Source organism: Phocoena sinus, chromosome 17, assembly GCF_008692025.1.
Source record: "Phocoena sinus isolate mPhoSin1 chromosome 17, mPhoSin1.pri, whole genome shotgun sequence".
Lineage (NCBI taxonomy): Eukaryota > Metazoa > Chordata > Mammalia > Artiodactyla > Phocoenidae > Phocoena > Phocoena sinus.
The window spans coordinates 15,417,535-15,440,209 of record NC_045779.1 but is presented as its reverse complement, the minus strand read 5'-3'; the positions used below and the strand labels follow the sequence as shown (position 1 = coordinate 15,440,209).

The window sequence follows — 22,675 nt, the reverse complement described above, 5'->3', positions numbered from 1 at the left end:
CCTTCTCTTCCCTCTGATCTTTTCATAAGAAAATCCTAAGAATAGATATTTTACATTTGTCTGAAGTGTCTTTGTTCAGTCAAGGTTTCTAAAGGCCCAATGTTCAGGTTCCGTTTTTCTGACTTGTATGGGTTCTGTTTTGGACCCGTAATAACAACCCTCTTAAGCCCATTTTATTTTTCACTTTTTGGTTGTGCTCTACCGTCCTATCAGTTATTTGATTAGAGAGAATGTCAATAAGTGTCTGGTAATAACATCCAAACTACACTTTCAGGTTTTATTTCGAAAAGTTTTTCTGAGTGATGCTATGTGAAAATCAAGTTGTTATTGGAAGTTGATACAGTAATATAATTAACTAGCATGGGGCTTCCCTGGTGGCACAGTGGTTGAGAGTCCGCCTGCCAATGCAGGGGACACAGGTTCGTGCCCCGGTCCGGGAAGGTCCCACGTGCCGCGGAGTGGCTGGGCCCGTGAGCCATGGCCGCTGAGCCTGCGCGTCCGGAGCCTGTGCTCCGCAGCAGGAGAGGCCACAACAGTGAGAGGCCTGCATACTGCAAAAAAAAAAAAAAAATTAACTAGCATGGGTGAGGAGTGGGGTATTCAGTTAACAAAATATTACTATATTCAGGTGGTAAACTTGCCGCGAGCCCAGAGTCTCTCTATTTAGAATGTAAGATCTATTATACAACATGGAGTTGGGTTTTTGTTCAGTTATATCATTTTGTAAATATTTGATGTAGTAACTTAGATATCACAGTACTCAGAACCACAAAGTTGTTTTGAAATTTGAGTATGCCAGAAAAAAACAAAGCTCTTTTATCAATTCACAAGTATTTGATTAAGTCTTGTTCTGAAAAAATCTTAGCAATTTTAAAGATTGAAAACAATTGTAGCAGTTGCCTCTGTCTCTCCTGCTTAGAATTCAAAACTAAATCAAATTAAAGTTAAGTCAGCTTTTCCAGCAGAATCATAAATGTGGTGTCTAGTTTGAAAGTAGAGCTAGAAAGCAGAAAGTTTCAAAAGTTCTTTGAAAAGACAGGCAGATGTGCTAAGTATAACTTTAATACAACCTAAGTATAATCTAACCCCTATCCCTGGGGTAATATCAATTTTACAGTCCCCAAGGATCTTAATGCGGCCTCCCCTTCCCTGTTCTCTGGTCTTTAATGGCTGTAACTAACATGTGTCAAGTCTTTGTAAATAATTTCTGAAGCTTTAGACTTCTAGATAGTCTCCTCAGTTTTCATTGTTCCTAAGACTGAAGGTGTCCAAAAGCAAATTACCATGATGTTTCTGTAAACTTAATTATCAGGTTAGTCTTCTCTTGTTTGTTTCCATAACTATGTTGTACTTAAGTGCTGTTTTTATAATCTTATGTATATTTTTGTGTATGTGTGTCCTGTCCTTTTTGACCTTCAGAAGAACAAGCTACTGAATCAGCGTTCCTTTATTACTATGGTATCAAAGATTTGGCTACAGTTTTCTTCTACATGCTAGTGGCGATAATTATTCATGCCATAATTCAAGAATATGTGTTGGATGTAAGTATGCGATCTTAGAAATCTATACTTTGTAAAATACTGGCTCTCCATACTATGATAGTCATATTAAATATATTTTATAATCTTAATTATTAACGATTGTTTTTATTTTTAGAAAATTAACAGGCGAATGCACTTTTCCAAAACGAAACACAGCAAGTTTAATGAATCTGGTCAGCTGAGTGCATTCTACCTATTTTCTTGTGTTTGGGGCACATTCATTCTCATATCTGTAAGTATGTACTGTGCTGAAATTCTTCTCTCTCAAAAGTATTTAATTATATACCCAGAACAGAAATTGATGTCCTATTTTTAATGCTCATAAGCAAACCCTGAACCTTAGAAAAATTCCTTGTCTCTTGTTCTTATCTAAGATTAGGAGTTCTGCTCTTGAACTAGTATAAATCAAGTTTCATCAGTAAGCTTCTCTTTTAGTTAGTTTTTATACAGCAAAAATTGCCAACTATGTTTAATGTTTCAGAAAGCCTTACTCATTTTTAGTCGATCTGAGTGTTGTCTTCATATCTTGTAGTCATTTGCAGGTATCTCTGTATTAGCAAAAAGGGTAAATTATCAGTGATACTTTCACTGGGTTACATGAGTTGTAGTGTTTCCAGTCATTTCATTCTTTAAAAACAGTCCAGGTATTTTCTGAGCAAATTAAAATATTGATTAACTTTCTATTAAGGCTATCTAAACCTTTAAGTGTACCATTCTAACTAATGAGGGGGAAGAGAGTATCTAATATTAGTAAATATCAGTCCTTTAAGTTTATATGAACCCCAGAGTTTACATATTTTTGAGTTTGTCAGGACACAGTATTTTTTTTTAATCGCTATGTTAGAGATGAATAAATAGGTAAAGTGAATTTTCCAGGGTATGACATTTATGGTTGGAGATACACTAAAACTCAGCCTTTCAGTCCAGTGCTTGCTCATTTGTAAACTGCTGCTTTAATGATACTTTATAGATACATTAAAGTTTAGCTTAAAATCTTTCTTACACATTAAAAAAAATTTTTATTGTTGATGTACAAAAGTTCTATCTTACACATTTTTTAAAAAACGTGAAGGTGTTAAACTTCCGTGGGAAAATATTAAGGATAAGTTGCTTCAGGATTTTTTTTTAATATACATATGCAGTAATTGTCACTAAATAGATCTGGTTATCTAAGAAAAAGACGTGGTTATTATGTGGACATAACCCTGTAAAACTTGGCAACACCTTGATCTTCTGTCTCCTGTCAGGTGCTACCTCTTTCTGAACCCTTTGCTTGATTACCCAGGACAACATTCATCCCTCCAGTGGCTGTTGTAACTCTGTTATGCACCATCACTGGTTTTTGGTTGTGTTATGTTTGTTTGCATATGTGTCTTTTTTACTCTACTGGATTGAAGGAATTTCGAAAGCCAGGAATTATGTCTTATTTGACTTCAAGTCACTCATATTGATTTTCACTTCACTAAAGTAAGCAGTTCGACTGAATGGAAAATAACTAAAACATCTGAAAGGTTGGACTTCAATGGAACTTGAGGTGGAGAGATGTAAATGTGCAAGGAATGAAAATACTGTCTTACTTTCTAAGACGTTTCCATGCTCATTAAGCTAATTTTTGTATCTTCTCTCTTAGGAGAACTATATCTCAGACCCAACTATCTTGTGGAGAGCTTATCCCCATAACCTGATGACGTAAGTCATTTTCAGCAGGTTTTTCTTAGTTAAGGACCATCGTCATGTCACTTTTAAGCAGGATTTGTTCTTGTTATTCTCTTTAGGACCTTAGGGAAATTCGTACAATAGGTATGTCTTTGGCAGTCTCACTGCCATAAGGACAAAAAATTCCTGTGTGCTTTTTTTCATGTATATAATCTTTTAAGCATGTTTATTACCTTGAGAAAACTGATTTTTAACAGTAATCCTAATTTAGTCCTCTGTCTTCCCTTTCTTTTCCCTAACCCTTCTCGTCACTGCTCCATCTTCTACATTCTTTTGCTCCTTTTCTTTGCTCCGGTCTCTTTTCACTCCTTCCATTTCTTACTCTCTTATGCTCTAAGCTTGAGGGTAGGGACTGTTTCTTTTTTATTTTTATGGCCCCCAGGGTTTCTGTACAATGCTGTAAGAAGCTCAGGGGTTGCAGAGTCAGCCAGCTAAGTTATTCGTTCTTCAAGCCCAGCTCTAGAACATCTATTCCATATTTTCCTTGCTCCTTTAGCCTATGTTGGCTTCTGCTTTCCTGAATTTGTCATTTTGGTGTGCAATATTTTATGTTTATCTATACATTGTCTTGGCTGTCTTGTAACTGTCTCATTTATGTAAGTCTTAAATTGTGCCCATGCCCACCAAGGCTATATGTACCTTGACAACAAGAAGAACTGTCTCTTTTTATATCATTTGCTGTGCCAGGCTGTAGGTGCTTATCAGGTAGAAAGTAGTCAATAAATGCGTTGTGATATGAGGACTGCTGAAAAAGTATGAAGGGAATAACATGACCCTGCAATATTACCATACTCTGCTGAGCCATTCTGACTTTTAAAAATTGTTAATTCAATGCACTTTTGTAAACTGGAGATATAAACATCATATTTATGTGGGACTGTATCTTCCCCCCTCCCCACCCCCCTGGAATTATTCAGATTGGCTTTGTGTTTTCTGCTTTAGACCTCTGGAGGAGAGGGGAGACAGAGCAGAGAGAAAGCAGAAGATCTGGAGGGGTGTGATGTGAGGAGGAGACTGGACTCTAGACTGAATATGATATGTCTCCTGGGGAGTCCGTCAGTGCCTTATTCTCCTCTGGAATCCTGGTTTGCCTCCATTTATTGGGGGCTCTCAGTGTCTCAACCTGGTAGAGTTACCGTATTTCCCTAAGAAAAAATCGAGTGATTGTTTGAAATTGGGATTATCCTGGTTTCAGGTGCTGGTTAATCTTTGCACCTTCACTTTTCTATCCATCTTGTTTGCCCTTCCCACTTCCCTTTTGACGAAACCTTACCGATCTGTGATTTGATTCCCTTAGAGTCATGGTCCGTATGTCTTCAGTAGCTGACAGGCACACTCTTCAGTATTAAGTAACTAATAGACAAGGGCCTCTGTTTCCTCGCAGCTCGCTTGCATGTTCACAGTGTTCTGCAGATCATGTCTCTGCTTCTGCTGTTTAATCCAGAGGAGCTGACTGATGCTGGGGGGCCGGGGGGCCGGGGGAAGTGGCTGTTGGAGAGTACGGTACATGGAGTATCGTGAGGGGACCTGAAGTGATAACACAAAGGTAGCTACTTAGTATATCCTGATTTACAGTGTTTGTTTGTACTTTATTCTTTAAAAATGGTATGCTTTAAAAGGTATTTTTTACTTTCTTGTGTTGGTACAGATTTCAAATGAAGTTTTTCTACATATCACAGTTGGCATACTGGTTTCATGCTTTTCCTGAACTCTACTTCCAGAAAACCAAAAAAGTAAGCAGGGGTTTTATAATTTTAAAAATTGTCTTTTGCCTTTTTTTTGCCTTTTTTGGAAGTCTTTTTAAAATTATTTCCTCATGTCTCTAACCTCCCTCTCACCTCAACTCTCCCCCCACTATTCTCTCACCTCTCTCCTTTCCACAGAGACTAAGTATCCTTAAGTATTTATTGAAGAAACCTTCAGTCATTTTAACTTAGAGGGGGATTTTACATTTGACATGTTAGTTTCTCATTTTAAAATTATGTTCGTGGTAATTTAAAATAATTTAAACAAATTTTGCAATGTAATGTTAGTTTTGTGTTACTGATATTCTTAGCAGTTTCACAAGCGAGACCAAAAGGATTATTGTACAACTAAATTGTACTGTGTGTAAGTCCCAAAGAAAAATTCAGTATTGAGAAAAGTAAACCATAGTTAAATATTCACCTTGAATTTTTTTCCTGGTGAAATAGGTGGGAAAGATGTTTGTTTGTTTTGTTTGAACAATGAGTAAACCACTGGAGCACTACAGTAGCCTCCTGTGTAGTTTTACCCTCAGTACTTCTGAAGTCAGGCTTCTGTGATGTCACCAAAGTAAACTTTATTTCCTTTATTAACTCTTTCTCCTCTAAAAACTCTACTAGCTCCCTGTTGCTTTAAACTAAAATAAAGATGCTCACCTGTGCTCTAAGGGTTTCTCCTGTCTGTGCCTCCTCCCCGGTCCCTTTTTCTTCCACTCTCTCCTTATGCCTCATTCACACTGACATTCTCTAATTTTATAATCCCAACACACCAGTTCCTTTTTCTGGAATACCTTTTCCCTCTGATAAATTAATCAAGCACTTTTGTTCTCTTTTTTGGGGGGAGAGATTGTTTAAATATTCCTATATATGAAATGATACGTGGGTGGGGCTGTGGATAAAAGAAGTCTGATCATGAGTTAACAACCAGAAAGTTGGGCGATAGGTACCTGGGGATTCGTTATACTGTCTGTTTGTTGTATGTATTTCACATTTTTTCCACGTTTAAACACTGTTGTTAAAATCCCCTTACTTTGAGAAGCTTCCAAAATAGCAGAGCAACCAATCCATCCAGCAACCATCTTTCCTCTGCCTTCTCAAAAGCCACAAACACTTATTTCTATACATACTCTGAATAGTTAATTCATGAGTATAGGCACTTGATTTATTATTGTGTTGTGTCTGTGACTTTTCGTGTCCTGTGTGTCTGTCATCATTGATGTTGTTGTCTGCCACAATTAGAAAACACCACCGTGTTTCTAAATTAGGCCGTGTAAAGTACAATGTTTTTCTAGTTGATTGTAAGGATTAGGATGAAGGTGCATAAAACCTTTGACTTAGAACTGTCTTAAGGTAAAATTCTTAGGCTCACAGTTTCCAATAACGCTTCCATATTCAGTAAGCACCTACTGTGAACCATACATGTCCCATAGCTGCACTGTCCAAATTAGTACCCACAAGCCACATTTAAATTAACTAAGCAAAAACAAAATTCACTTTCTTGGTCACACTAGCCCGATTACAAGTGCCCATTCACCACACGTGGCTTCACGGTCTGCCATCTTAGATCAGAGATAGAGAACATGTCCATCATTACAGAAGGTTCTGCAAAGCACTGCTGACACTATCATAGTTCCTTGATGTCTTAGTACCATGGTTCCAATATTTAAAGCTTTCTTCGTGTACTTCTTATACCTGTGGACATAATATCTCTGGGTTTCATTATTAATTCATATGTCTATATCTTGTTCGTTGACCATGTAAGTAGAGAGGGACATTTCAAAGTAATTGTTCATTTTCATTCTCAAAGCTCTTTTCTTATCAATTCCTGCCAGATGGCATTTCTCCAGAAATGCAATCTTAATTTTCATGGAATAATTTGCATAACTTAGAATTTAACTGAAACTATTTTTAACACCTACATATGACAGTCGAAAGTAACTGTTGCAAGTAATTAACATAATTTGAAAGTAACAGCTGCATATGTGTTAAACAGTTTCTTAAAATTTACTCTATCAAAATTGTTTTTGGAAGAACTCTTTACTGGAAAAAACTAGTACAGTGATTGTTTTGAACCGATCCTACAGAGAAATGAAGAAAGGAACACAGTAGCAGTTCAAGATGTGTGTTAGGCACAAATAACTCAGTTTCTTTTAAGAAGGATATTATAACCACATGTAATATGTATGTTTCAATACAAATAGTCCTCTCTTTTTGCCCGTAAGAGGATTCAAAATGTAATTTTTTAGCCAACTTGAATATATGAAGTTTCAGGGAAGTGTGGATGAAATAGCCAAATGTTTTATTTCTAATATCAGTTTATTTGGTTTAATTATCCATACATATAATTGTATATCATATAAAGTATAATAAATCAGAAAAATGCTTTCTCCTACTTCATGAGGGTTATGTCCACCCTTCAACTTTGTTGTTAACATCCGTCCTTCATCACTCGAGCTGCCCTTTGACTCATCTAAGTCCGTTTTTCCAGAGTACATCATTACCTCTGTCTTACTTATTACTCCACTAGACCTCTCTAAGCATTTAGAAGTGACATTGATTGAGGTTTCTCAGGCTGTGTATCTTACCCAAACATTGATTTGTTGTTCAGAATAAAGTAATTGATACAGATCCCTGTAGTATGAGAGCTTTGAAAAAATTTACACATGAGACAGCTCCATCTGTTGTTCAGGGGCAAATCTTTGCCTTATATTTGGGCATATATGTGATATTCAGTTTAAATTTAATTTTTCAGTACAGTGTAGTTAAGAAAAGCATTTTCTTTAAAAAACAAATTTACTAAAGTATATGGCTGACCTTTTTAATAAAAACATGTTGGAATAACAGCTGAAAATGTCACCTGAAGTTATTTATAATTTTAGAATTTGTTTTGATTTAAGTGTGCTATGTTTATTAGATTTTCCATGAAAAATGAAGCTATCAGAATTTTAAGTCATCACTCTGACATCATCCTTATATAAACTACTTGAATGTTAGCATTAAAGATAGATAACGAACTTGGCAATGCTTTTCTAATAATTCAGTTTCATTATATATCTTTTTCATTCAAGTATAAAAAAAGTTTGCTAATCTTTAAACAAACAAATACACAAAACCTCATTTCTGGCTCCTAGTAACAAAATCATAGGATGATATGTGAAAATGTCTTGAAAAACCAAATTCGCCTTTTCTCAGCCATGTTTATATTCATCTAGACTCTAGATTCTAGAACAGTGATGAACTGCCCATGGATGACTTACTGACTCCCTAATTGAAATGTAACGTGGCCAGTGAACTGATATGTGCCAACATTTCACCCAGCCTTCTCTGTTCTCCCTGAGCCCCAGGAAAACGTGTAGGCCCCAGAGACCCTGCTGCTGGGCAAGGTCTTTTTTGTTGGCCATAGACATGTAAGCCCCAGAGGGGCTGTAACCCCATGAGGATTGAAGAATGTCAGAGGAGTCTGGCCTAGAACAGGACTGCTGAAAGCAGCCATTTTCTAAGTGAAATCTAGATAAAATTTGTCATTTTAAAAGTCACGCTACATCATTCACATTACCTTTGTATTGTTACTGTGGGAATGCCTTTAGCTCACGTTCTCCACCACTTCTTGTGGGCTCTTCCCTGTCACTCGTTTATTTTGACACGCTGTCTCTGGTTAGGCTTTGAGTATGCAAACATTGCTTTAGAGACACTGGTCAGTTTGTATAAGGCGGACGTTGCCGTTACTTAGAAAAAGGATTCTTAATACTCTGTCCTTTTGAAAGTTGAAGAGACTATTGTAAAAGCTCTTGCTAGGCATTTGATGGTTGTGAAGATGGAAGCTGTGATGGTAGTTTACTTTCCATTATTGACTCATCTGGTCTGCTATCAGAAAGGCAGGGCTGAAATGCAAAGTTGAATCTGAATTTAGGGAAGAAGCTCTGGATTTTTCTTTACCTAACGGCAAGCACAACCTTGCCTCAATTAGGTTGAGATTTAAGGACAAGAAATATAAAAGAAATGGAATGGCTTTTTGAAATGTAGTGTGTTTGTAATTCATAATAGTGTTTTTTGTCAGAGAAGAGAAAAGATAGGTATCTTATGTTCTCTGCTAAATGGCGTATTTTTAAAACTTATTTGTGTTTCTTCTTTAAAAAAATCTTTTTTTTTTAATCCTCCCAAGCAGTTACACTGCTCTGGTTTTTCCAGCAGTTTTTCCAGCAAATTAGTTTTTTACATCGATTTACACAAGCTGTTATGTAGTAAAATGAGTTCAGTGTTCAATCAGCAATTAAAAAACAAAAAAGCTTTTATTATAAGTATTGGGGGTCCCCCTAGTGTTGTTTACCCCTCAGAAATTTGGAGCATTGTTTAACACATCTGAAGGAAGGAATATGGCAGTATTTCTCATACGTAGTCACTTATATGCCACCTTGCTGCAACTTAAAATGTTTTATTTAAAATTATAATGAAAGTTTGTTTTCTTGTATACTATCTAAAATCATTTTGTGCAGTGCCAGTGATATACACACCACATAGCATATCAAATTGCAGTTATAACCCTACAGCTGAGCTGGTCTGAAATGACTACAAGAGAACGAAGAGGCTTTCTTGTGGTTGAACTTCACCATGTTGTCTCGACATCTTTCTCCCTCTCTCCTTTGGTAAGGAGAATTAGTTCATTGGAAGTTTCAAAATTATGTGGAGAGAATCTTCAGACAGCCTATTTTCAGAGATACTTCTCTCTCCAGTTGGAAACTCCACTGTAAACTTGGTATTATGTCTTGAGAGTTTTCCCTGAGAGACCCAAAGTGTAGGACTCTATATAGTTCCAGTCAACTGTTGTATGTTCTACCTGTCTAGCACTTGATCTTTGTAGCATTCTTACTAGAAAAGAGTTTTTAGTTTCAAAACTATACTTGTAAACTCTACTCTTTCTCAGAAGATTTGGTCAAGTAACTCCCTACTTGAAATGTAGGTGGCAAAGAGAAGACCAATAGAGACCTGTGCTCAACTCTGTTATATGCCAGAGATGAGTCTAGTGAGGTTCCAGATGAATGCAGCTCAGTCTGCCAACATCAACCACCATTTTAGTCATTTTAATTAGAGCTGCAGTACATGAATAGTACTAACCAGGCTAATAGAGCCTTGTAATATATATTTGACAGGCTAATAGAGACATATATATATCAATATATGTGGTAAACTGCCAAAAAAAGAGAGAGCAGAAATGAGAGGTAGAGGCATTTCATAAATTAACGAGTGTTTATTGGGCCTATCACTGTTCATATTTTGCAAACATTTTTTTACTGCAACCCAAGACGAAAAACTAGAGTTTATATCATAATTCTGTGTGTGTGTGTGTGTGTGTGTGTGTGTGTGTGTGTGTGTGTAAAATCTGGATTAAAATTTTCATGAAACAATGCAATGAGCTATATACACTCTAGCATTTTTTATTCTATTTCATATTTCAGAACATGTTAGGGTGACCCCCTACATCGATTTCGTGATTCACTTGACTTATGTCTTTGAAAACCACTGTTGCTGAGATAACCAGGTCACTAGGGACTATGGAAGAAAAAAAGAGAAGCAAAAGTAAAATCTGGATACCTGGCTTACAGGTTATTAAGAGCAGAAAGAATATACAAATAGATGGTATCCTAAGTGAGAAGATAAATTTTAACCTTCGATTTTAATGACTTGACTGACAATGAAATGAAAGGGACTAAAAGCATGAGCTAAAAAATGTGAATACTATTTAGGTAAACAAAAGCACCTCTGCTGGTATAAACATAGCAATTTTAATAGTACAAGGACATTATGGTTATTAATATTCTGTCATTTAATAAATGTTTATTATGAAAAGAACCACTCAGTACTGAAAGGGATTTGGAGTTCATCGGATTCAGGCAAACCCAGCTGTTACTCACATTTAGATGAGTAGCTGAAGCCAGGAGAGGTTAAGGAACTGCGGCTAATCGGGGTGAGCATTCAGGAAGGGTGCGGGGCAGAGTGGCCTTCAAGTCTTCCTCCGTGACGGTGCATTTTCACTCTGCCACACTGCTCCTAAGAACGGAGCTGCGTCCCCATGTTTTAATCTACCGTGCAATTTTCTGTTTACAGGAAGATATTCCTCGTCAGCTCGTCTACATTGGTCTTTACCTCTTTCACATTGCTGGAGCTTATCTTTTGAAGTGAGTTGGGATTTTTCTTGGGTGTGTATATGGACTGGGCAGATCGTATGCTAATCTGTCTTAATTCATAATTAATCTTTTCATTTTAAATGTGTTTTTTTAACAGCTTGAATCATCTAGGACTTGTTCTTTTGGTGCTGCACTATTTTGTTGAGTTTCTTTTCCACATTTCCCGCCTGTTTTATTTTAGTGATGAAAAGTATCAGAAAGGGTAAGTTGTTGAGCCGTTCTATTTCTTGTGTAATTAAAGTCAGTGCCTATGTTGCCAAGGACCATGCTATTGGCAATTATATTGTTTTTTATAACCTTTTAGTAGCAGCTTTAAATAAAACGACCCTGTTTAGCTGTTGATGTTGGTATTTTGTTCTCTAAAATAGAATCGTTCTTAGCTAGAGAGATACTGTATTGGAACTTGTAATTTTGAGGGTTGAGGGTTTACTTTTCTGATATAACTTCTCCTATCTTGTTTAAATGCACGTTTTTCTTTTGGAGAAGGAAGAATGAGGAAGAATGAACTTTCAGAAGAAATTGAAATAATAGATTATAGAGCCTTAAAGATATTAAAATACTTTGATGGGAAAATTGAACTGGAACAGAATTGAAGTGATATGACTTGTAAAGAGTGTGAGGCCTTTAACAAAAAAAAAAAAAAGTAAAACTGGGACTCTCATGAGAATTGAGTACACGGCTTTTGTTTTATCCAGCATTTTCCAGTAGTTCCGAGAATCATTAATAGTTGTTACACACACACAAAAAAAGATCAGCTAAACAAAAAATATCAAACATTTCTTTACTGGACTTCTAGAACCTGAAATAATGCCGATATGTTATATATCTTCAAGAATGTGATATAATATGAAGCATTTCCCTAACATTCTATTTCAGAATCCTTTTTGCAGAACAATAAGAAATGCTGTTTTAATATGCATTTACTTAACAGGAATCTGATTTCTACTAGGATCTTTTCTTATCTTTGCAATTCTGCGAATCTGACTTGTGACATTTTTCTCAGATTTTCTCTGTGGGCAGTTCTGTTTGTGTTGGGAAGACTTCTGACTTTAATTCTTTCCGTACTCACTGTTGGCTTTGGCCTTGCAAGAGCAGAGAATCAGAAGCTGGATTTCAGTACTGGAAACTTCAATGTGTTGGCTGTTAGGTAGAGTTGATTTAATATTTTTCTCACTTTGCACTACTATATAGTATGTATTATCAGTTTACAATATGAATCATCTAAAAATAAAGGGATAAATACAGGGGTTAGGGTAAATATTCGTTCGATTTGATTTCATACCTGTTAACGATTTCATGTCCAAACTGAAGTACTAAAGCGTTTATTTAACTTCTGGGATTAATCGTTAGCAGGATAATTATTTATTAACATAATCTTGTCAACTTAGTGGGAATTTAGCACTAAGTTAATCCTGTCAAAGCAGGATAGACGGCTTTATTCAATGGCGTTGTTGGGGTGCACTCTGACTCTCCGTTCATTCCTTCACATTCTCAGAATCGCTGTTCTGGCGTCTATTTGCATTACCCAAGCATTCATGATGTGGAAGTTCATTAATTTTCAGCTTCGGAGGTGGAGAGAACATTCTACTTTTCAGGCACCAACCGTGAAGAAGAAACCAACAGTGACTAAAGGCAGGTCTTCTAGAAAAGGAACAGGTTTGTATTCAGTAAGCAATGAAAACCTTGAAGTAGGAAACTTTTTTTTTTTTTTAACGTTTTGGGGTTTTATTTATAATCTTGTTAAGACTTAAAATCTTATAAAGGAAAGTTTATTCTACTTATTAGCAAAATTAGAAACAAAATCATTTTCCCCCATCCTACAGTTTGTTGGTCAGTTATTCTCCTCAAAAGCTGTCCGCTGAGTTCTCTCTGACAAGTTTTCCAGACTTGATGACTTTGAGCCACTATAGACCAATGTGGACATGGGCAGTTTTAGTGAATAACTAACCTCGAGAGTGATTGTACTTTCAAGCATCTTACTCATATTTTAAAAACAAAACCTTTTTTCAGCCCCTCCCCATCTGCCCTTTAGTCCCAAGTGGAACACCTTTTTTTTTTTTTTTTTTTTCTTTTTTTTTAATAACTTCTGATTGTTTGATCCTTCATCTTTGAGTCTGCATCTCACCTCTTTTCTCCTTCTGGCTTTTGATTGAAAATGCATTGACAGTGGAGTAATTTTTTTTCAACTTCGAGTGTTCATAGTTGGAACTGTAACACAAGGAGTTCCATTTTAAAATATATATCAACTGTGGTTTGCTCCTTATAAGTCTTTATAGCTGGTAGTTTATGTCCTCCAGTCCTATCCTTATTCAGGCTTGTATCAGCAACTCTTGACCCTTTGCATGTCATATAAATTTTACTGCATCTTGGTCAGTTTTCACATACACAAATAGCTTCACTGGGGTATCAGATTGATATTACATTGAATCTGTAGATCAGCTGAGGGAGAATTGAGTATATCAACCCATGAACATGATATATACCTCCCACTTATCTAGATTATCTTTAATTTCTCTCAGTAATATTTTTTAATAACTGCTTTATTGGAATATAATTCACACACCATAAGTTCACCCTTTAAAGTGCACGTTTCAGTGGTTCTTAAGTATATTCACCATTAGCATTTTCCATTCCCTCCGTTCCCCTGCCAGCCTCTTACCTGTTTTCTGTCTCTGTAGATTAGCCTTTTCTGGATATTTCCTATCAATCAGTGGAATCATAGAGTATGTGATCTTTTGCAGCTGTTTCTTTCACATAACATATTTTTAAGATTCATACATGTTGTAGCATGTACCGATACTTCATTCCTCTTTATGGCCAAATAATATACTAGCGTTATGTATATACTGTGTTTTGCTTATCTGTAAGTTGACTGACAGTTGGGTTGTTTCCACTTTTTTGGCTACCGTGAATGATGCCGTTAACATTCACGTACAAGTTTTTGTTTGAACGCCTGTTTTTTGCTGTTTGGGATATATAACTAGAAGTGGAATTGCTGGGTCATATGATAGCTGTATATTTAACATCTGGTGGGAACTGCTAAACTGTTTTCCAAAGTGCACCATTGTACACTCATTGTTTTGCGTGTTGATATCCAGTTGTCCCTGCACCATTTGTTGGAAAGACTAATCTTTATTGAATTGTCTTGAAAATCAGTTGATCATAAAGTAAGAATTTAATATTTCTGGACTCTCTATTCTAGTCTCTTTATCTCTATGTCTATTCTTATGCCCTTGTCTTGATTACTATAGCTTTGTAGTAAGTTTTGAAATCAGGAAATGTGAGTCTACCATTTTTTTTTTTTCACGTTTTGGTTATTCTGGGTGCCTTGCATCCATACGAATTTTAGGATCAGCTTGTCAATTCCTGCAGAAAAGCCAGCTGGCCTTTGATATGGATTATCTTGAATCTGTAGATTGCTTTGGGGAGTATGAACATAGACGTCCTTCCATCTTTTAGGGTCTTCTTTAATTTCTTTCAATTAAATTTTATAGTTATCAGTGTATAAGTCTTGCACTTCTTCATTAAATTTATTCCTAAATATTTTATTCTTTTCAATGCTGTTGTAAATAGAATTGTCTTCTTAATTTCATTTCTGGATTGTTCATTGCCAGTGTATAGAAACACAGTTGATTTTTGCATAATGATCTTGTATCCCACAACACTGTTGTGCTTATTAGGGTTTTTAAATTTTACTTCACTATTTAATTCTAGTACTTTTGTGGATTCCTTTGCATTTTCAGTATACAGAATCATGTCGTTTACTGCTAGAGATAGTTTTACTTTTTCCTCTCCAGTCTGGATGCCTTTTATTTCATTTTCCTGCCAAATTATCCTGGCTAGAACCTCCAGAACAATTTTAAATAGAATTAGTGAGAACAGATATCCTCATATTATTCCTGATCTTAGCAGGAAGACATCTAGCCTTTCACCATTAAGTACGATGTTACCTGTGAGTTTTTCCTAAATGGGCTGTTTCAGGTTGAGAAAGTTTCCTTCTGTTCCTACTTTGTTTGTAATTTTTATCATGAAAGGATGTTAGATTTTGTCACGTGCTTTTTTGTGCAACAATTGAGATCATCAAATGGTTTGTGTCCTTTATTCTGTTGATATGATGGATTATATTAATTGATTTTTTAATGTTAAGCCAACAATTCAGTCCTGGGATAAATCTCACTTGGTCATGTATATAATCCTCTTTAGAGGCTGCTTGATTTGGCTTGCTAGTATTTGGTTGAGGATTTTTACACCTGTATTCATAAAGAATATTGATATGTATTTTTTTGTAATGTATTGATTTTCAAATGTAAATCCAGTCTTGCATTCCTGGCATAAACCCAAGTTGATGATGACAATATATCACTTCTGCTGGATGGGTTTTTTCAATATTTTGTAAAAATAGGATTTTTTGCATCTGTGTTTATGTAAAAGATTGGGCTATAGTTAGCCCTTTTCTGGGGTAATATCCTTGTCAGGTTTTGATACGAGTTATGCTAGCTTTATAAAAAGTATTGGGCAGTTTTGTCCTTCTTGTAATATTTAAATGTTTGGAAGGATTCACCACTGAAGCTGTCCAACCTAGACTCTTCTTTATGGGAAGATTTTTTTTTTTTTTAACTACATATTCACATTCTTTAATAGATAATAGGATTATTCAGATTTTCTATTTCTTATTGTTCCTCTTTTGGTAAATAGTGTTTTTCAAGGATTTATCCATTTCATTTAAATTTGCAAAATGTATTGATGTAACATTATTCATAATATGCACTTATTAATGCCTGTAGAACAGCAGTGATTCCCATCTTTCATTTCCTGTGTAAGTAGTTTATGCCTCTCTCTTTTCTTCTTCCATCAGCCAAGAAACAACATTTGTCTTCTTTTGCTGATTGTCTCAGATGTGTCATTGATTTCTGTTCTTATTTCCCTTTCTTTGGGTTTAATTTGCTGTTTTGTTATCTGTGGTTTACCTTGTGGAAATAAATCATTGATTTTTCATCCCTTCTCATGAATTACTTGCAGTTAAGGTCAAACTTCCCTTTCAGCAATGGTTTACCCTTATTTCACAGGTTTTGATATCTCTCTTTCATTATCATTCAGTTTCAAATATTTTATAATTCCAGTTGTGCTTTCTTCTTTGACCCATGGATTATTTATAAGTAAATTGTGTAGTTTACAAATACTGTATTTGGGCATTTTCTAGGTTTTGGGGGGTTTTTTCCTACTGATTTCTAGCTTAATTCCACTGTGGTTAAAGAACATACTCCGAATGATTTCAAGTCTTTGAAATTTGTTGATACTTTCATTGTGTCTCATCCTGTGTTCATTATTGATGAATGTTCCATCTGGACTTCAGAAGGACGTGTATTGTGTGTTTGTTGGGTATTCTGTTCTGTAGGTAGGTGTCAGGTTCATTTGTGATGCCCAGGTTTGTATCTTTACTGACTTGGTGGAAGGAGTTCTGCTTGTTCAGTCAGTTACTGCAGAAGGTATTGACCCATTTCTTCTTGTAGCTTGTAAGTTTTTGCTTTAAATATTGTGAAGATATGTTATAGGTATATCAAAATTCAGGGTTGTTATATAAATCCCTGTGGGATTTGTCCTTTTTTATTGTCACATGTCCATCTTCATCTCTAGCTTGTCTGAATTTACTCCAGTTCACCAACTATCTTGTGGTAAAGTGTTAGCATGCTCTATCTTTTCCTGTGTTTTTCTACTTTAAACCTTTCTTTGTCCTTAAATATAAGTTGTGTCTCTTGTAAGCAGCATGTGATTGGATTTTAATTTTTTCGTCCAGTCTGACAAAATTATCTTTGTTTTTTTGACAGTTATCCTGTGATGTGCCTGGGTTTGGTTTTCTTTGCATTTATCCTGCTCGGTGTTGTGTAGAGCTTCCTGAATCTTGGCTTGGTTTCTTTTGCCATTTTTGGAAAATTCTTCACCATTATTTCTTCAGATATTGCTTCTGCCCCATTCTCTTTCTTCTGTCCTTTGGGGGTTCCCGTACATGTGTTAAACCCTTTTACCCTGTCCTTTTATATCTTTTCGTGCTTTCTGCATTTTCCATCCTTTCTTTTCTGAGTTTCAATCTGAGCATTTTTTTCTAGTTCACGCATCTCTTCTGTTGGGCCTAATCTGCTATTAAACTTTTATTAAATTTATATTTTTAGTTACTGTATTATCCTGTCCTGGGATTAAAGATTTTTGAGTCCTTGGATGAAATTATCTATCTTTTCATTTATTTTTATTAATCATTGTTCTTTTAATATCCCTGTGTGACAACTCCAGATCTGGATCACCTGAGGATCTATTTCTGAGATTTTTTTTTCTCTTAGTTTTCAGTCATTTTGTCTTGTTTTCTGGTACACCTGATATTTTTTTTTTTTTTTTTTTATGAAATCACTTTTTGTAAAACTTTTAATTTCCGAGACATTTAAAAAGTCACACTAAAAGTATCACACTAACAGTAAAACAAACAAGACTGACAATTTGTAAACAAAACACTCTGCAAACAAAAATAATTTGCCAGTGCATCCAAACATTATTTTTAAGTAAGCAACATTATACCAATTTTTTAAAATTTAGAAAGCCAGCACTGCATGTATCCTCATACTTAAAAAAAAAAATTATTGTAAGAATTCTGCCTTTATACACTAAATACTGTGCTAACAATATAGAAGGCCACTTGGGGCTTTCACACGATGTAAGCCTGTGTTGTTGGCACATAAGGCGGTTACTGAGGCCACAGGGAGGCCGACTGGGCTCCAGCGAAGCCAGGCAGAAGCCAGTGCCCCTAAGGTCAGGTTGAACACTGAATGTTCTGTGTAAAAGCATGCAGAGGCTCTGGATGAATTAGTAGAAGCTCTGGATCATTCTGTGTCACTGAAGCTGATCTATTTCCAGTTTGTCCTCATTCCTAGGACATCAACTATTCCTAAGGGCTTTCTTCTCTGGTGGGCCCCAGATTCATATTTTTGTCTCCCTGTCATTGTGAGACTTCCCAGTTCTCTCTGTAGCTTTATTCTTTGTTAGGAGTTACTTTCTGCTGGATTTTTCTGAGTCTTGCTTGGTGTGTGCACGTTTAGTAGTTGGCAAATACCTTGGGGGAGAAATACAGTTAGCTGACTTGGTTTTTTTCCCAGTGCCTTCAAATAGCCATTTTCGTGTTCGCCTTTTGTGGATCTTTTTGGAGGGAGGGTTGGTCTGGCATCAGTTATTCCATCATGGCTTGAAGAAGGCGATTCTAACACTCTTAAACATAAGAGTTATCATCCTAAACACCAATTTTTTAATATGTTGGAAAGAAACATATCCCCAAGAACTTCCCTTGTCTGCTGTCCAGTGTGAAAATGTTCCTTTTTTTCTACCAAAAGTATTGCTCTGCAGACTATTTTATAGTTCTTCTAATTGTTTTTAGAGTTTCTGTCTTCTCTTTTTTTCCTACCTTCAATAGTAGTTACTTTCCTTTTTTAACTATTTTTTTAATTGAGATGTCGTTGACATATGTAATTACTTTTAATTTGCTGCTTTCAGTTCATTGTGTTTAACATGTTATCAGGTTTTATGGTTGGTTAAATACTAGTAAAGATTAAGCACTAGTAAGTAAGTTTCACCTAAGGGCATAAGAGTATATATTAGGTTTTAAATTTTCTTTTCTGAGGGTACCTTTATGTGTAAAAGATAATATTATTTGCACTTACTTAGAAAGTAATCCTGATTTTTTTTCTCTTTTCAGAAAATGGTGTAAATGGAACAGTAACTTCAAATGGAGCAGACTCTCCCCGTAATAGAAAAGAGAAATCTTCATAATGAATTATAATCTAATTGATTAATGTCCCCAAAGAAATCTGCTTTTTACTATATCTTTCAGCACTAGAGATTTTTTTCTGTTCTTGAAAATACAGTTTGTGCTCTTTGATTCTTGCTACTATTGTTTCATGCATTTTTTAAAGGGCATTTGAGGGGAGGATGATTACTATGAGTGAAAAACATACTTCAGCTTAGACTAAGCTACCTGCCTTCAAAATAGTTTAGGGACCACCACCATATTTTATTTTATTTTGTTTTTTATCTTTCAGCATTTTTCTAATGATTTGAAGAGAGAACTATTTACAAAAATTCTACATATCAGTGATACAATTTCTTGCTCTCACCAATTTTTTATATTAGCAAGATGGCCTGTTCCAGCAAGGCCATATTTTTAAAGTTATCTTTCAGGGCAAAATGGAAATAATATAAAGTTGGATGTCAAACTTTAATATGTTTTCAGTGTTCTCTAATTTTTAGGAATTTTTGTAGCCTTTACACTTGGGAAAAAAGATTTGTAAATTCACCAGAATACTTGTGTGCTTTATTTTTTAGTGATTGTTAATGTTATTTACATCCCCATTTTTTTAAGGGAGAAAAAAACATACTTTTGGTTATGGCATATGAAGATTTTATTGCCATATATATTGAATCAAAATATATTAACATAAAAGTACTTGTGAAGTAAAATCTTTCTTGTGCATTTTCAACACTTGTAAACTGGAAATCAGAAAATTAAATATTTACTATAAAGAAAATTTTAACATAGCCCTTTTTGATATGTTTATTAATAATAATTCTTAATGGGGCTTGTCATAAGTTTGATACGCACAGCAGCTTAGAAAAATACTGTTTAACCTGAAAACTCTTTTAAAAAATCATGCCTACTTGATTTATATATATATAAAAAGATGTCAATATTTGGAAAACATTTAATGCACTAGCCTCAAATTGAAAATTCAGGTGGATAAATAGTCTTACAAAAGACAATGCTTTATGTTATAACTGTAGCTTTGGTCCCGTCCTTATCTGAGAAACATTTATCTGTATAAAACATATTTTTGGATAAATATATATATATATATATTTGTATCTCTATAGAAAGGCTCTAAAAAACATTTGAGTAAAATATTTGGTTCCCTTTTCTATAATTATCCTTTAAAATCTTTATAGCTCTATTTGGGTTTTTGTCGTCTTTACAGGGCATATATCACTCCTTGCAGTGTTCACATTTCGCTCCCCACTTCTCACTTTCGTCACCAGCTAATGTTTGCGCCATTTTTAGTATAAAAGTTGCAGACCTGATAAGTCTGCAGTTTAATCAGTTGCCATGCTGCTAGAAAGTCGTGCTTTCTGTTTCCAGCTGTTTACCTACTTCCTGGAAAAAGTAGTAGCTCTCTGTAGCATCATGGAGTTTCAGTGGAACCAAATCTCTGCCATTAAAAACTGGCATTATATTGAACTATACATTGAGAAATCAATCCGAATAAAAATTTTTACTTTCACAAGCCGTATCTTGGATGTTTTCTTTGTTGTTAGCAAATTTTATGCTATTTTTAGTGTCTAATCTCATTAAAATGTACACGTTGAAAGAGTATACTTCTGATAAACATTTAGAACAGCCTTTCTTTCCTAAAAAGTGTGTTCTACCAAAAAAGATGATTAGTTTCATATATTATTAATGAGGGCAACTGTGAGAAAAAGTGGTTTATAGCCAAATTCAGGGACTATTGAGTTAAACAAACTTAAAGGTGTCTTTTTTACAGCAGGACACCTAGAATGACAACAGCGGGGACACAGCATGCAGTGTCTCCACACTCATCTGAGGAACCTTCTTTCTATGAAATTACATACAGCATATGCTATGTGTTCTACAACATATGCTGTGGGTTTGGGGGGTGGGGGGAAGCCCTTGGTATGTAGTTAAAACTTTACAAAACACATATATACACAAGTGTAATTGTAAATAGTAAGCTCTAGATCCCCTCCTCCAAGGAAAGTCTCTACGGGCCCCCCCAGATCCTGCAGAGACTGCTGCTGTCACCCGGCCTCTGGTCAGACTTTGAAGACTGATGGGAAGCGTCACGGTAGGACCATGAGCCAGGACAGCTGTGTTACTGAGTGACCTTGAACTAGTTGCTTTGCCCTTCTGGGGTTGTCCTTCCCTCCATAAAGGGGGGGATATGGCTGTGAGTAGTCCAGGTGGACTATTCTGGAACAAATGTATTGACTACATTCTTCTAAAATTAATCGTACACAGTCCTTAAATTCAGAACTAATCCTGGAGCAAAGCTTGTATAGATGAGGAAATGGGAGAGAAATGTTTTGTTGCACAGACGGCAATAGCCATTGACACCCTATATCTCCAAGGTGTTGCCAGATGTTTTCACAGAAAACTGGTTCTGCTGCCTGTCTACACGTGGACACCTATAAGAATGGATTGATACTGACCACCTGTTTGCACTTTTTAAAGAGTGGCCTTAAAAGTAACCCTGGAGGAAATTCAAGGTAATGCTCAGATGTTTTTTTCCCAAAGATCACCGTAGGTGTGATAGGTAATTCAGTTAAGAAGCATCATCTGCTTTAAAACTTCACAGGTTTGGGAGTTGCAGAGCAGACATTAGCAAGTGTTGGAAGAATTAAAGACTAGTAACCTAGGGCCTGAAGAGAGTCAAGGGGGTTGGACTGAGTGTGTGTTTTAGAAGCCCTGGGTATACAGACCAACACACTAGGATGAAAGGAAAGGCAAAAGGCAAGTCTACAGTATAGCATAGGGAACTATATTCAATATCCTGCAATAAACCATAATGGAAAGTATATGAAAAAGAATATAGGGATTTCCCTGGCGGTCCAGTGGTTAAGAGTCTGCGCTTCCACTGAATGGGGTGTGGGTTCGATCCCTTAGTCTGGGAACTAAGATCCCACATGCTGGGTGGCATGGCCAAAAAATTTTTTTAATTAAAATTAAAAAAAAAAAAAAAATATATATATATATGTATAACTGAATCACTTTGCTGTACACCAGAAACTAACACGACATTGTAAATCAACTCTACTCCAATAATAGGTCCATCTGGTTACTGAGCACTGTGTAAAGCCGTTAGCCATCTATGGAAGGCAGCATCCGCTATGGCTCAGCTCTATCCTGTGAGGACAGCACAGAACTCAGTATTTACAAAGACAACTAGTTTAAGCATGACTTGCTTTACAAAAAAGCTGCACTAGGTATCTGTGTGTCACACGTCAACCAGTTTTATCCAATACCATTCAAAGAAAGGCTAAGCCACTTTGTCTAGCTTAACTGCTTTTAGTGAAAAAATTATTACTGTATTTGCTTAAAGGTAAAATCAAACATTTTGTGTTCTGAAAACAAGCAAATCAGAAAAGAAATTTAAGAGGCTTAGGTTCCGTCACATAACTACTAGTAACCTAACTTTGACTTTATGTCAGCCAAAGAAAGAAATCTCTTCTTATTTTGAAGATCCAAACTTCAAGTGACACCTTGTTGATTTCTGCAGATATTAATAGGTACATAGTAGTAAGACTAGCAGACCAGAGTTCAAATCTTGACTCCTCTACCAGTAAGCTCTGTGTGATCTAATTAATGTCTGTACCTCAGTTTCCTGAGATAATGTTAGCACTTACCCCACAAGGTAGTTCTAAGAACGGATTGTGCATAGCTCCACGCCTG

At 35.7% G+C, this 22,675-nt stretch overlaps 1 protein-coding gene across 3 annotated transcripts in view; it reads left to right on the top strand.

Annotated features, from left to right (window-relative positions):
• TRAM1 (translocation associated membrane protein 1) overlaps positions 1-20,492 on the top strand; it is a 29,044-nt gene extending 8,552 nt beyond the window's left edge. Inside the window, exons 3-11 of one of the 3 annotated variants that reach the window (XM_032609898.1) lie at positions 1,420-1,541; positions 1,657-1,773; positions 3,172-3,230; positions 4,906-4,990; positions 11,102-11,172; positions 11,279-11,383; positions 12,185-12,328; positions 12,677-12,837; positions 18,914-20,492. In XM_032609898.1, coding sequence (XP_032465789.1) covers positions 1,420-1,541; positions 1,657-1,773; positions 3,172-3,230; positions 4,906-4,990; positions 11,102-11,172; positions 11,279-11,383; positions 12,185-12,328; positions 12,677-12,837; positions 18,914-18,987 — 938 coding nt within the window. In that variant the 3' untranslated portion in view covers positions 18,988-20,492. The remainder of the gene's footprint in view (positions 1-1,419; positions 1,542-1,656; positions 1,774-3,171; positions 3,231-4,905; positions 4,991-11,101; positions 11,173-11,278; positions 11,384-12,184; positions 12,329-12,676; positions 12,838-18,913) is intronic. The other 2 variants (XM_032609899.1, XM_032609900.1) reach the window with 2 other exon arrangements.
• Positions 20,493-22,675: the final 2,183 nt, after the last annotated feature.